This window comes from Eurypyga helias, unplaced genomic scaffold (assembly GCF_000690775.1).
Source record: "Eurypyga helias isolate BGI_N326 unplaced genomic scaffold, ASM69077v1 scaffold10560, whole genome shotgun sequence".
Classification (NCBI taxonomy): Eukaryota; Metazoa; Chordata; class Aves; order Eurypygiformes; family Eurypygidae; genus Eurypyga; species Eurypyga helias.
The window spans coordinates 50,672-65,592 of record NW_010225118.1 but is presented as its reverse complement, the minus strand read 5'-3'; the positions used below and the strand labels follow the sequence as shown (position 1 = coordinate 65,592).

The 14,921-nt window shown below is 42.2% G+C and overlaps 1 protein-coding gene across 1 annotated transcript in view; it reads right to left on the bottom strand.

Moving 5' to 3' along the window:
• SLC9A4 (solute carrier family 9, subfamily A (NHE4, cation proton antiporter 4), member 4) overlaps positions 1-14,604 on the bottom strand; it is a gene marked incomplete at its 3' end in the record, with an annotated part of 26,908 nt that extends 12,304 nt beyond the window's left edge. The window contains exons 1-4 of the mRNA XM_010148204.1: positions 14,339-14,604; positions 10,783-11,246; positions 5,909-6,168; positions 2,898-3,115 (exon numbers count right to left, since the gene is read on the bottom strand). Of these exons, the coding sequence (XP_010146506.1) occupies positions 2,898-3,115; positions 5,909-6,168; positions 10,783-11,246; positions 14,339-14,600 (1,204 nt within the window). The remainder of the gene's footprint in view (positions 1-2,897; positions 3,116-5,908; positions 6,169-10,782; positions 11,247-14,338) is intronic.
• Between the last annotated feature and the right edge of the window lie 317 nt (positions 14,605-14,921).

Sequence of the window (14,921 nt, the reverse complement as noted above, 5' to 3'; positions counted from 1 at the left end):
TCTAATCAGAATTTCCCATGTTCCAGTCTGTGACCATTCTGTTTTGTGGTATTGCTGTGCACCTCTGAGAAGTGTCTGGCTCTATCCTCTCTCTGTCCCCTGATCAGATACCTGTAGGAAGTAGTCTCACCTGTGCCATATCTACCCCAACCTGCATACACCCAGCACTCTAAAGCGTTCCTTGTACATCCAGTGCTCCAGCCCCTCACCAGGTTTATGGCCACTACTGTATTTGATCCAGAACCTCCATGTCCTTCCTATACCAGGGAGCCCAGAACTGGAGACAGCACACGCTTCCACCAGTGCTAAAGAGAAGGGAAAAAATGCTTTGCTGGACTTGCTGGGTACACACTTGTCAATGTAGCCCAGGACACAGCTGGCTACCTTTGTCACAAGGACATATTTCTGGCATGTGTTCAACCTTTTCTGCAGAGCTCCTTACTAGACTCCAAGTCTGTAGTGGTGCATGAAGTTATTCCAACACACATGTTAAGTCCTGGCATGTGCTCTTCTTGAACTTCATGAGCTTCCTATCACCCCATTTCTCCAGCCTGTCCACATCCCTTTGAATGGAAGCCATCCAGAATATTGACTGGTCCCTGAAGTTTTGTGTCAGCCACAAACTTACTCAGTGTGTACTCCATTCCATCCTCCAGGTCATTAACAAAGACATTAAAGCACCATTGGTCTCTGTACTGAGCCCTGAGGCCCATTAGCCACTAACTAGACCAGCATTTTGAGCTCAGCAGTTCCCTTCCCACATAACGAACCACTTCAACTGGCCCCAAATCTGCTCTTTGGAGTCCAGGGTTATAATTCTGCTGTTTGTTGGCTTGCTTATTCCTCTCAGGATCTTAGCATCCACAGTCTCATGGTCACTGCAGTTTAAGGATGCTCTCAGTCTTCACATCTTCAACCATTTCTTCCTTCTTTGCAAGTGATAGAAAAAACAAAGCATATTCACCAGTTGATATGTCAACCAGTGCCCAGCAACTATCATTTACCTTTTCCTCTCAACCACTTTTTGCCTTCCCCTTCAAGTCACAGCTGGCCCTGATGAATCACCTGACAGCTCTTGTTCATTCTCAATACACCTTACAGGTCTTGTTCATCCTCAGCACTGTAGCAGGTGATGCAGGGCAATGCCTAGAGCTCAAGCCCAGGCTCTGTATGTCAAGGGAATATAGACAAGAGCTGAAAGCTGGAGGAGGTGGTAGCAGGTGCCCAGTGTAGATTTTTGCCCCATAAGGTGATCAAGACAAGCTGCCTTTGATTATAAATGAAGCAGGGGTCTACTAACCTACTAATTTAGTTAGCCAAGGCAGGCAGCTAAATTTCAGTGCTCAGAATGTCTCCTCCATGGCTACCTGATGGAGTATTTGGATTTCTCATTTTCTTTAAAAATATAATTTACTCTGAAAAATTCTACTGATAATAAGAATGGTATTCTAAATGGCCAATCAAGGAACTCAGAAGTAAAAAATGTCAGAAATAAGGTTGCCTGCATAATTGCATTTTTGGCCCTCTTGTGTATACTACATGCAAAATGTCTTTCATTGCAATAGCATCATTCACTTAAATTTTTAACTAAATTTAAGTGACAAGTAACGGTGGCTGAGCAGGGTGTGTTCCATAATTCATCACCTCTCCAGCAGTAAATGCATTTGCTTTCTGTTGCAGCAGTTGTAACTTAACCTGATGCAGAACAGATTATTCAGGTTCAAAAGAAGGATGGCATAATTAATGGGCAACAGGTCCAAACCAGATGCCTACATAGCACTGGCAAGGAGTGTACCCTCTCGCATCCCTAACACAGTGACTGTAGATGCTGAGGAAGTAGAAGGTGACCAGAGCACAGAAAGTAGCCAGGCTTGGAAGTCTTCCCTTATTAGCATCTCCAGAAGGCTCTGCTGAAGACAGCACTAGAGGGTTGGTCTGTCCCATTCCTTCTTATGTCAGCTAGAGTGTTTGGCTGGACAGTACTAGTAGATGAGGGAGAAGATGGCGATATCTTGGCTCTCTGCTGCCTTGGTTGCAGTAAAATGGCAAAGCAGCTTGTAGGAGAAGTCTGCCAGGACTGCTACCACCTCCAGAACACCACCAGCCTTCTTACTGCTTCTCCTTTTTCAACATTATTGTCAACTCATCCTGGATATTAGGAGAAGATAAAAAATTGTGTTCCACAGCTTGTGTGGCATCATTTATAAACTACTCTGCCCATGCTGGAGGAATCCCAGTCTCACAGACTAGGGAGTAGAAGACCTTTTCAGGAATGGGGGAGATACTGTGTGTAGAAATGGAGTAATTTCAAATAATAACTCTTTTCTAGCAGTTTAAAACTTCAGAATTGTCATGTGAGGAGCAGTAGCATAGCATAGTTGGCCTAGATGTGATATAAGGAAAGAAATAGAGTCCCTGGTCAGTTATCAGTGGTAATTTTCACCTTTCTTCTTTTTCAATGCCTCTGGCACTCCTGACCCAGGACCTGTAGTGTTATAGCTCCAGAAGTGTGGTGATGTCCATTATCTAATTAGTAAGTTAATTACAATGTGCAGTGAAATCATTATGAAGCCCATTTACTCAAGGGCATATAGTTACCTAAGATATCGGCATCTACATAGGCATAACCATGGTAATATTTTAATTTTTCTTAAAATATTCCATTCTTACCTAATCATAAAGTCTATGCTTGAAGACTGGCATTCAGATTCTTTTGGGGGTTTTCCCCCTTATTTCTCCATGTGTAAATTTGTGAAATTAACTAGTCAGTAAAATAACCCTAATTAATTCACTGTTAAACCAGTTAGACCAGCCTGCACCGACTTCTCTAACATACCTTTGCACCAAAGGGTTTCTCTCAGAGATGGAGAGCAGCTTGTCCCCCAAAGCCGACTTACTTAGAGTCCGCCAAACGAGGCAGAAGAGCAGAGTGAAGCAAATGAAGGCCCAGTTCCACTCATGGTTTTTCCCCACTGTAGACACTCCCATGAACACGAAAATCAGGGTCTCACTGACGCTGCTCAGCATCTTCATGAAATATTTTATTGTGGTATAGGAATTCTGGGAAACATTCTCCTCCACATATTTTTTCATCGTCACGGCACATGCTGTCATCCTGCACCAGGCAAAACACCAGATATCAGCCACAACCTGTTTTTCTTTTCATTTAAGAACAACCTCAACCTTCACTGCCTGCACTCTCTTTCACCAGCCTCCAACCTTCCTAATATCAAGAAGCTTTTTATTTTTTCAGTAATGGTGTTAGCTATTTCATTAGATAAAACATCTTCATTCAGTGTCATGAATCCATCCTGCATACAGGAAAAAGGAAGCCAACCAGTCGGCCTTCATGGCAAGGAAGTGAAGGTATCGCATTCCAGTTCAAAGTCCATTTGATCCTGAATGCCTAACACGCAGCCACCCAGCACCAAATATTTGAGTCTCAAACAAAGGACAAGTCAATTTTGTACCAGCCTATGGACAGATCAGTTAGAGGGACATAACCTGCCCCTTCGTGAACTCCTTTGAGGTGGTGGTAGGAGAACATGGGGGTAGTCCTGTGCTGGGGCCAAAGCTCCTGGCAGCTCCCTGCAGCCAGGGTCAGCTGCAGTGACTCCCCACCCACAGCAGCCCCTTGCCATACAGCAGCGGGAAATTGAGTTGTCCTGCAGACGTGTCCTTCCTCCCTTTTAGTTACTCGGGGAATGTGCCTAAGGAAGCAAAGAGATGTTTTCCACCTCTTTGAAGTTAATGAAGACTAGAGCCTGCTGCTGAGGCATCAGCAGCCATCCAGCACAGACACTGATAATCATATGGAGCAGTAGTCTTCAAGCAGCCCTACTGAGGGGGTTTCCTCTTCCTCCCTTCATTTTCCACAGTCATAGGTGAATAGACAGATTGAATGCTATGCTAGTAACATAGTTCATCATCTATATTGTTTCTAATGGCATTATTTTAATCTTGGGGGGTCTTCTTGTGATTATATTATTCAAAACTTGTGAATTCAGAGAATGCTTATCGCTCATTAAATAACCCTTCATCTAGTTTCTGCTCATTTAATTTCCACTGAGGAAATCTCAAGGGTATTCCAATGGAGCTGAGACATTTAGCAGATCCAAGGACACTCTAAAACAAGCCCATTAGGCATTAATGTTTAATACTGTTGACTTTCAGATACACATGCATAATAGACTTCCATGATCCAAGTGAAAAATGAATGAATTTCTCAATAATTCAGAAGGGTGACAATAAGTTCCCATCCCTAAAACAACCAATAATTTCCTTAATGAAGCAGTAAGAACAGTAAATCCCAATTATATTAACATTCTTTTATTACTAATAATTTCAACGCCCTAATGAAAGTGAAAAGCAAGGGAAATAAAGAGCTACGTAGTCTAGTGTAATGAATAGGCAGGGAAGCAGTATTTTAGGCAGTGCAGGTAGGGAAGGGTCGATATGATATTAGTGCTCTCTACATAGTAGACCTAACCTTGCTCAACTGAAGTGTCCAGTCACCTCAGTCAGAGCAAATGGGTTGGCTACGCAAAAAATAGTACAGGATTCATCTCCTTTGTCTAATTGCTCAGAAAAACATATCTCCTGTCTAAGTACTTATTTGATGTGTTTAAATATTCAAATATTGCTTCCCAGGGCCATCCTGCAAAGGGTATTTTACAAAGCCACTTCTCTGAAGCTGAACAAATCAGGGTTTGACAAGTAGATGTTAGTAAATGCACCTGTTTGGACATCAACAGGCACATACTTGTATTTATTAGGTTCAAATCAGTTTGTCTTCAGTAAAGGGAACTCCTTTCTGCAGCACCAGGGCCTGCAAGACCCCCTGCCTGCCGGCATGCAATCTCAGAGCCAACACCGGCCATGCAGGCTGCTGCCACCCACCCGCTGGGCACTGAGCCTGCAGCAGCCAGCAGCAATAGATGGAGCATCCACCACCACCAGCTTCCCATTTCTTTACACGGCTGTTTGGTGTGGTATCTTTCAAATTCACCTACCAGCAGTTTTCTTATAAAGTCTCTCAGCTTCACCCCTATTCCTTCCTTTCTCTTCCGACTCCTTTCCTGCCGCTGTCTTCTTTCCTTCCTGCAGCGCTCTCTTACTCACCCTCTCTGTGTTTACTGCAGCCGATAGACCTGCCAGCTTTCTGTCTGCAGTGGGCACCCACGCCATCACAGCACTTTAAGGAAACAGTCCCCAGCATTACAGCAGTAACAAGTTATCCTGATCACATCGAAGTATGATTGTCAAAATCCATATACGTGAGTATACGTATGCATATAAGCATATGCACTATGTGCACATAGATGCTTGATGTTCTTGCTTGCCAGGTTTTGCCCAGTTTCAGTTCTAGTGATGCTGTTCAAATGTAATGTAATTTCAGTAAATTACGTTAGGGCTGATGTTCACAACTATGTACAAAAGCAAGAACCTGGACATTTTGTTTGTTTGTTTTCTGTACTCATTACATTTTATCCCATCGCAATCTGATGGTGATGCTGCTCAGTACTAATAGATAGAGCTTATAAATGCAGATACCTAATCTATTATCAAATCATTTCATTCAGCTGATTTTGCCAGAGGCAGCAGCCAGATGATGGCAGCACTAGCCGTTTTACTCACAGCTTGCAGTGTTTTTTCCAGTGGTCAAAAATCTAAAAAACTTTCCTAACAGATATCCACTCCTCAGTAGCACATTGATGCCTCCACTGACTGTGAGTTTGCTTTTCCTAGCTACCACTGCACTTTACAGACCCCTTAGGAGCTATTCACTGCAGATCTCTTGGCCAGAGACTGAAAATGCCTGTATTGTACCATCCTTGACCAAAGCACCTCCTCAAAACAATGCCCCTTCCCTCAAGAGGGCTTCCAAAAAGCCATAAGGGATACTCACGCCAAAATGCCTGAGATGTAAAGGGTTTCAGCGGATAGGTAGGACAGGTAGCTGAACATGAAGACCAGCAGCGGTTCGATAGCCGAAACGTTGTGGGTGAAACGAGTCATGAACGCTGAAACAAATCCAAAGACGATGCCAAACAAGACGCCACCCAACCCCACCACGAAGAAGCGAGCAAAGCCAGCAAAGACATCGATGGATTCAATCTCTTCATACCTGTGCATCTGGGTGAAGGCGATGAATATGTTATATAACACCTGCATGTGAAAATAAGGAGACAGCCATCAGGTGTCTTTCTCAAACCTGGCAGGCTTATTCATTTTGTGTGTGTGTGTGTATGTGCATATATATATGCCTGAAATTGCTATAGACAGCTTAGCAAAGCAACAGGTGAAACCTCAGCTGGCTCTTAACAAGTCCCAGAATGAAAGGTCTGTTAAGTGTCCTGAAAAACAGTGGAAAAAACCCAGAAAGGGCAGATGGTTATGTAGTAAAACTCTGAGGGATCAAACGCAATTGAAGTAACAGGAAACTACTAATGCTTTTTTGTTTTCTAAAGGCAAACTTAATTGTTGGTCTTTGTAGCAGATGTTGAAAGATCAGATGGGTACCTTACCAACCTAAGGCTTCCCCCGACACATTATCTTTTTGACTCAGGATGCATCAGGGCAGACTAAGAATCACACTTTGCACTTAAATTTCATTGTCTGTGTAATCAGTAGACTGGGCACAATTCATTAGATAGTGTTAAATGTTTTTCAATAGTACTCGATGCATAAAAATCATGAAACATCACTGGGAATGGGAGAGGAAGCAGGAGAGGGAAGGGAATGGAAGTGAAGGGAAAATGGTAGCCTCAGTTTCATATTGTCCCTACCTAGACAAATACAGCCTCTCTATCCTCATGTTTTGGGTTTGATGACATTTAACCTCCTTCCCAGGAAGTCTGTGTGAATCTCAAAGTGGGAACCAAAAGCTGTGGCACTCTAAATGGCCTAAAGACCTTTCACACTTACATTTTGAGCAGGAAGCTTGAAATGACAAAATGAAAAAGAAAACAATGTCAGATTAGGAGAAAGACTGAATGTGCTACATTATATAATTTGGTCTGTAAAGATAATTTAATTTAGTTTACAGCAGATAAGCTTACCATACTTCTATTCACAATGATTTATTTTCTGCAGAAATTCATGATGACAAACTGCGGTATATTCAACTTTCATCCATCTTTTAGGAACTAGTATAAGGTTTCCACAGTAATGAGTGGCGTAGTAATAAAATGGTCTTAGAGGTTGCTGACACTTGGTGAACATTACGTCCTGTTAGATCTGCTTACAGGGAATGTGTAACACATGAAAGACACCTTTTGGTTTTCAAGGGAATTCAGGGAACATCTAAATACACTAACTCTCCGTAGCTGTTGCAGTAAAGCCTTAGTTCAAAACCACAGAACAGAACAAAATATTTTGCCATATCTGGGGTTTTGTTGGCCTTTCTTCTTCATAGGGTTAATTTCAGAAGGCTATTAAGAAGATTGAAAGAGAGATTTGCAGGTAGAAGAGTCAAGCTTATTAGGATAATAATTATTCCCCAGCTACTATCTAATCTTAAATTGCTGCTGGGAACATATGACCTTGAGCTGTCACACAGCCTGTTCTCCAGGAGGTTCATTTCCAATATTTTGGGGGGACAGACAAAGCACGACAAAATGTTTCATGTGAGAAAATACTCAAAGCTGATTTTTTTCCTCATGACTATGTATGAAATTAGTCTCTGGTGTCAGATAAGGAAGAGAGTTCATGTCTCCACAGTAAGTAAACCTTAGTGTACTTGCCATACAGTATTTAACTGTAAAGTCTGTTGTCTTGTTCCCTCTTCCTTGCTGACTTGAACCTCTCCCTCAGACTTGTGATTCTTTACTTGGAATACAAATGGAAACTATGGAAATATGACATAATTTCCAGTTTTTTGTAACATGCTCTGTGGGAATAAACTGCTCTGTACAATGTTCTGCACTGCACACCATGCATGTAACTGCTGCTCAGCTAAGTTACATTGCAGCGTTTCTCCCTGTAAATGGAGGACCGTAATCCCTTATATGGTAGGAAAGCCTGAATCAGCTTAGGATGCCTTTGTTCACCCAAAAAGAAGGGATGGATAGATAGCCGGCCTCATTTAACAACTCCGAGAATGTCATGCTTTGGGTTTTTTGGAGGGTACATTACCGCATAGTGGTGTACCACTATTTGGCTGTTAGTGCCAGGGAGAGGAAGAGAGAATGTGATGCTGTCACTCATAGGGGACCTCCCCGGGGATTGGTCTCTGCTCCAGCTGACTATAAGACACAAACATTGCGTATACCGTCCACATCATAAGCGTTGGAAAAAAAGTTTTTCAAGTGGCTGCCTTAACCACCAACAGAGGCCGCCTTGACAACTCTCTCTTTCCATCCTGATAACTCTTCCAGGCCATGTGCATTTATTTTTACTTTAAACACAGTGGGTCAACTTCAACAGCAAGACCAGAGAATATCCCCATCCTCCTTTATAGCACTCATACATCCCAGTGGTCAAAGCCTTTGTCAGAGTCATCAGAGAAGTTAATTCAAGTCCTGAAACACTTTGCAGCAACACCAGGGTCCTCCACCTGTGTTCACGTTCAAATGAAGTCTGCACTACCAACACCACTGTTTTGAACAGGGCTCTGAAACTTTGCTAATATATGATGAATAATAGGATCAGTCCTGCTGCTGTCTGTGCTATTCTGATGCTAACAGTCCCTTAGGAAGCAACTGGGAAAAGAAGCAATTAACAGGACCTGGACCCTTTTTGTTCCATTCGTGGATGTGGTCCTACTGAGGGGAATGTGAAAACATACAAATGGGTAAAAAGGGTAAATTATCCACTTTTGTCCTAGTCCCTTAAGTCAAAGGCATAACTCCTAAATCACCCTTCTAATTCCACAGTCTGTTATTTTGCATTGGGTTTTTTTGTTGTGATTGGTTGGTTGGGGTTTTTTTTTAGACCACTATGTTGAATTAAATAAATGAATTAAATTCTTGCCTCAAATACAACCCACAAGTTCAGCAGAATTCATACCGGTTTTTCCTGCTGGGGAAAAAAATGTTCTAGCTGATAAGCAGGCTGGAGAGAACTAGGGGATATTTGTATTTAAACATTAGAGAAAGGTGTATGCCTAATATATCTTGGTAATAATATATTTTTAAATACATAAAGATAAATCAAAGGATACTGTTAAGAGAGAAGCGAGGAGGAAATGGTAAGATAAGACACCTGAGGTAAAGAGTTTTAAAGACTTTGTAAAAGCAAGTGAGGTATCAGAGAGGAGAAAGTCACTTATTGGGCTCCATCCAGGTCAGAGTCATTTGAAAGTTTCACTTTTCTTTTATATGAAGCCATGTAGAGAATTTGGAAACATGGACATCCAGAAAGTGGGTGAGAGGTGGGTGATACAGAGATGCATCATCAGGAGCTGACTGCAACACGGGTGCTGTGAGAAGACCCCCGAGGATGCGGACATGTGGGGCAGAGGGAACCCAGTGCTGTAGCCAACAAACCCTGTGTACAGCCCTTTTCTCTCTTTTGCTAAGACACCAAATGCTGCTGAGGAACGCCTTAATATGGCTGGGTTTAAAGGCATTCTGTCACGACACATTTATGCGTTGACAGGATCCTGACTGAAAGGTCATGTAACATCATCATCAATTGGTACTACTCCACATTATAAATAGTAGCCGGGAACAAAGGGGAAGCAGGGTAGAGAGCCAGTCCAAAAACACAGGACAAAACAAGCTCTTGTAGAGTGAGGCAGAGATACTATTTTTTGAGGCCTGTACTTGAAGGAACCAAAACGATAAGTGGAACTGATAGATGCACTGGGGACTTCTTTATTGCAACTATAACACAGAAGCACTTTGCATGTGAAGTAAGTAGTTCTATATCAGCCATGTGTCCCTGATTCACCAAGAGGAATGATTTATGATCCATAGGCTGTGGCTGCAAGAAATTACTAAATTCGTTTTCCTTTTCGCATTACTCATAAGCTGCGCTTCTCCCATGAAGCCTTTCAGTGATGAACTCTGTACAGATTTTACAAGTCCAGCTTGTGCTGTACCTCGTTTATAACAGTATTTGAATAGTTTTTATGTGTTTTAGATTCCTGTGATTTAAATTTTGTAGAGATCTTATCTAGCAAAACTCCTTAACCTGCAGTTAACTTCCAGCACATGAGCAGTCCTGTTGGTTTCTGAACAATGAATTTCCTGTTTGAAATATCTTCCTTGAAAAATGTGCGTGTTCTAAGAGGTTTTGTCAATTGTGATTTACAGCTAGAATTTCAGGTTGATCCAAGTTCAAGTAGAACTAATGAGAACTAATGTTGTCCACATCTGCCTTGCTTTTTTTAAATTTTTTGCAAAGGGCTGTCTAAGGCATGTGTCAAGGGAGGCTATTCTGTATTGCTACCCCTGCTGCCATCAGCCTTTAAGCAGCAGTACAATTTTCTGTTTATTTGCTTGCACAGTGTCCAGAATGTTCCCAGGTCTTACACTGATCCTACCAGCAAAATCAGCTGTAGCTTATCCATTCACTTTAGTGGATGCAAGATGATGTCTAATGAGCATGTATATGCTTCCCTTCTCCAGCAGCTCTAAACCACTATGTTTTTTGAAGACTTACTACAAGATGTAATCTTTATATATATTAAAATGACTTGTGTGTAATGGAGTGGAGTATGCATAAAAAAAATAATGTATCTCGGATCTCCTTAGAGCTGCTCTTGTCCGGTGCCCAATAACCTCACAAGCCACAAGAGCCCAAAGAGGGGAAGGGCAGGAATAAAAAGAAACTCACCACAGTTATGCCATCATTTAGCAACGACTCTCCAAAGATCATCATGTAAAGCTGCTCATTAACAGAGGCTTCTTCAAAAACTACCAGAGCTGCCACAGGATCCACAGCTGAAATCATGCTGCCGAAGAGCAGGTTCTGCAGCAGGTTCAGGTCGGTCAGGCCAAAGGCTTCGATCTGGCAGACTCCATAGAGGGAGAGGCCAATCCCAAACGAGTTTAACAGAGATCCCAGCACAGACCACCACAGGATGGACCCAAAGTTTTCAAAAAATGGGCGAGTTGGCATGAAATAGCCCTGCTCCAGGACAATGGGTGGAAGGAGATACAAGAAGTAAATACTTGTGTTCATCACTGGTGGAGACTTGTGATCAGAAACAAAGATGATCGCTCCTACTAGTGCTCCAATGGCAATCAGGATGCAGCTTTCAGGCATGAGTCTTGGTAATCGGTGATAGAGATGGAAACCTTGAATAAAACATTGGGGTGTTATTACAGATTACATTAAACTGACGTCAGACAGATGTTTTGCTTGCCTTTGGACACTTTGCCTTCAGACCGACAGGTTCTGGTTTTAGGATTATGAAAGTAAATACACAAGCAATACTGTTCCTTTCCAAATGAGACATTCATGGACTATAGCAGGGAAAGCGTTTGGGAATGAATCACTTCTCTTCCCCCTTCCCAGCTCTCGATTTCTGAGCAAGTGTGTCTGCGTCTACGCTCCACTTCTAGGAATGCAGGAAGCTCTTTGAAAAGGTGCTTCACTATTGGGAAAGATGTTGCTACACAACTTCTACTGCCAAACCTCTGAGGCACAGTATGTCCTTGCATCTCAAAGAGAGAGAGCACCTCCTCTCCTTGTGGAGGAGGGTCCCTGGCTGCATGGTTCCCGCTGGATTTGGGCCAATCAGGGATCTGGAGAAGCCCACGGGAGCAGGGAGAGGCTCCTATGCCACACTCTGCTCAGCTCTGTCAACTTCCAGCACTCCTCTAAGAACTGCACAGAGTCCAGGTGATCCACAGACTGAGGGAGTGACTATTCACGAATACCAAAATACCCAAAGCAGCTCAGGTACCAGCAGGAGGCAAGCCACAGCGACATAAGGCTTTGTGCAAGCTGATTAACCTTTCTTTTCTGGGAAAACTGTTGTCCCTACATAATGTAAACAACATTTTGTAAATAACCTTATGAGTTAGTTTACTGAAACAAAAATGGTGTTTTCAGCAGAAGTGAAAGAACTGCCAGCAGACATCAAATAGCTGAGAAAATAATGCATCCTAATGGATTTTTTTTCCCTCACTGGAATACAGGTTGAGTGTACACCAGCAAATTAAACAGGCCAAACACTTTTCCAAGCAGGAAGGTTCAGCTTGCATCCATACAGCCAAATTCTCTTCCCTACCCCAGCAAGAAGTGGTCGCATCCAAACTGCCAGTGGGAACAGACCCTGGCCCACAGCCTGCCCGGGCACTGCCTGGGAGAAGGCTTGTCAGCATGGGCCAGAGCTGAGGAGGGGCACGCCAACACGGATGCACTACGGACAGTCACTCACAGCTTCCTGACAAGGTGCTCGTTAGTTTACAAGCACAGATGTAGCCAAGGTGTTTTACAGAGAAAAGGCTACACTTGCCGTGTGGATGTTGTGGGTGTGCATCTCCTCCTGCCCACCTTGATGTGCTGCTACTGCAAGTGTGTTCACATAAATCTTCCCACTTGACACGAATACTGATACCAATACTCAGACAATGTCTAGCAATGGTTCATCTTGTCGCTGTTACAGGAACTGTGTAATCATATCGCGAATGAGAGGTGCCTCAATGAGAAATGTGAGGAATTGTTCAGAATTTACAAGAATGAGAATGATGCAGACTAAGAAACCTATACATCCAGCGGCTGTGTTTCCATGCCGGAAGAACAGTCAACCTTCATCCCATGACTCTAGCAGCTAATGACATGACTACATTTCAGTGATCCTTGAATTACCAATGTTCAAATGTAAAGAAAAATATTTTTTATGAAATTTTAAATCATTCATTTAGTAAACTATTTGTTTTTACAAAAAAAGCATGTTATGATCATAACTCTACTAATCATCTTTTTTAATTAAAAAGCATGTTTAAGTTTTTTGTCACTTTTACAGAACAAAGGGATTGGTTTTCCTTTCAAGAACTCAGAAATTCTTCCCATCCTGAAATATTAAATCCAGAAAGAAAATAATGCTTGAATAAAACACTGAAGATGTTTAACAGTTTGGAAATCTTCTTCCCTGAGTAACTATATATTTAAGACTCTTCCAAGTAGATTTGAAGTCAGCAGTTCCACATTTTTCATCAAAAATATTATTAGAAAACTCCCATCTAAGGAACAGGTCTGCTTGGGAGGCATCATATAGTTCTTCTAAACTGTCTATTTCTTAGTCAAAACAAGAGTATAGAGTAAATGTGTCATATGGCAAGTCCTGTACTTTTATGGATGAAATAAAGAAATTGGTAATATGCTCACTGCTCATACTATGCTGGTGCGATAACAACAAACTTGATCTGTGAAACTTTTTTATTATTCTTTTAACAGTGAAGAATTTCTTTATAGGACTTGGATTTTGATCATCAGCTATTATGAAACTGGAAAATCATGGTCAGTTGTAACAATCTTAGGCAATTGTGTGACTATGACATGAAAAACGTTTATCTTCAGGCAACCTCCAGAATCATCAATCCCAACTACCGGTCTATTCTATAGGAATGTTTGAAAATTCCATGGAAGGTCAAAAGGGCAGGGAGAGCAGAAGTGTGCAGCTCTTCAAAATATTACCATCTTCTTCATTTATTTGCTATCGCTGCATTAATTCTGAATGGTCAGAATAATTTGAGCCCAGCCACACAAACGTGTTAGACACATTGTGAGCAATTTTTGCTATGTTAATTGCAGTGTCTACTTCTCCATGAGCTGTCTGTCTTCAGATAGCTTCATGAAGCTCTAATAGAAGCTAGATGTGTCAGTATGTATTCAAAAGGCACTTGCGCTACTCATGACCTACACCCTCTTAGACTCAGTATCTCTCCTGTCATACTAATTTCTGAGCAACTTTAAACAACAAACATACAAAACAAAGACTCTTAGGGAAATGTTGCCTGTTATTCGCACCATGCAAGATTTCTTCTCACTTTCCTCCCACAAATTCAATACGCTTGAAGGCTCAGCCTGGCGCTACTTATTTCCACAGCTATGGCAGGTTGTAAATTCTGATATATTGTGATGTTTAAACACTAAAGAAAGGGATCGACAGCACTGTGTAGGCGAGCTCCATTGCTACCTCACTAGCATGGACAACCCAAGAGGCATGAGGGTTAGAGGTCATACGTTTTCTTGAGTAAGTTGGAAACACTCAGGGGTGAAATTTTGCCATTGTCATGGTAATGAAAATACCTGTTCTTTTGAGAACAGGACCTATAAAAGCAGTGCCAGCTACAAAAACGCATGAAAGATACTTGATTACATGGTACATTTTAAATTTTTTGACAAAGTAAGAGGACCCTAGATCTCATTTTCTACTTACCTATTTTTGCAAGAGAGGCAAGCAGAATCCAAAGAGTAACTTCATAGGGAATTTGCACATAGTCGTAGTCCACTGTGAAAATGTGTATCGTCATATCTTGTGAAGACCCAACAGCACCCTCGTGATCAGGTTCATCGTGAGGCAAGGAACTCTTGCTCGGGTTGGGCTCATCCAAATCAGCAGCAGTGGAACAGCACGCCAGACTCGACAGCGACAGCAACCAGTTCAAAAGCTTTACATATGCACATGTGGGAGACCCCATGTCTGGGGCTGTGACTACTTTATTACAGAGACAGCATATAGTATGCATGAAGGTATCCAACACTCACTCCCGTCGATTCACACTGGTCATAGCCACGGCTGCTTCTTCCTCAGGGCTGCTTCATTTGCCTATTAGAGGTCATTTTAAAAGCCCTAATGTGCCTGTCCTGTTCCTTGTGTTACAGACAGACCTGGAGTTTCTATGAAGATACCGGTTCTGCAGGTTCCTCCAACCCAGATAAGCCCTGGTCACAGCATCACCCTGTTAAGGAATAAAGCCCTTTCCAACTACATTATTTATCCAGGCACTGTCATTTTTCTC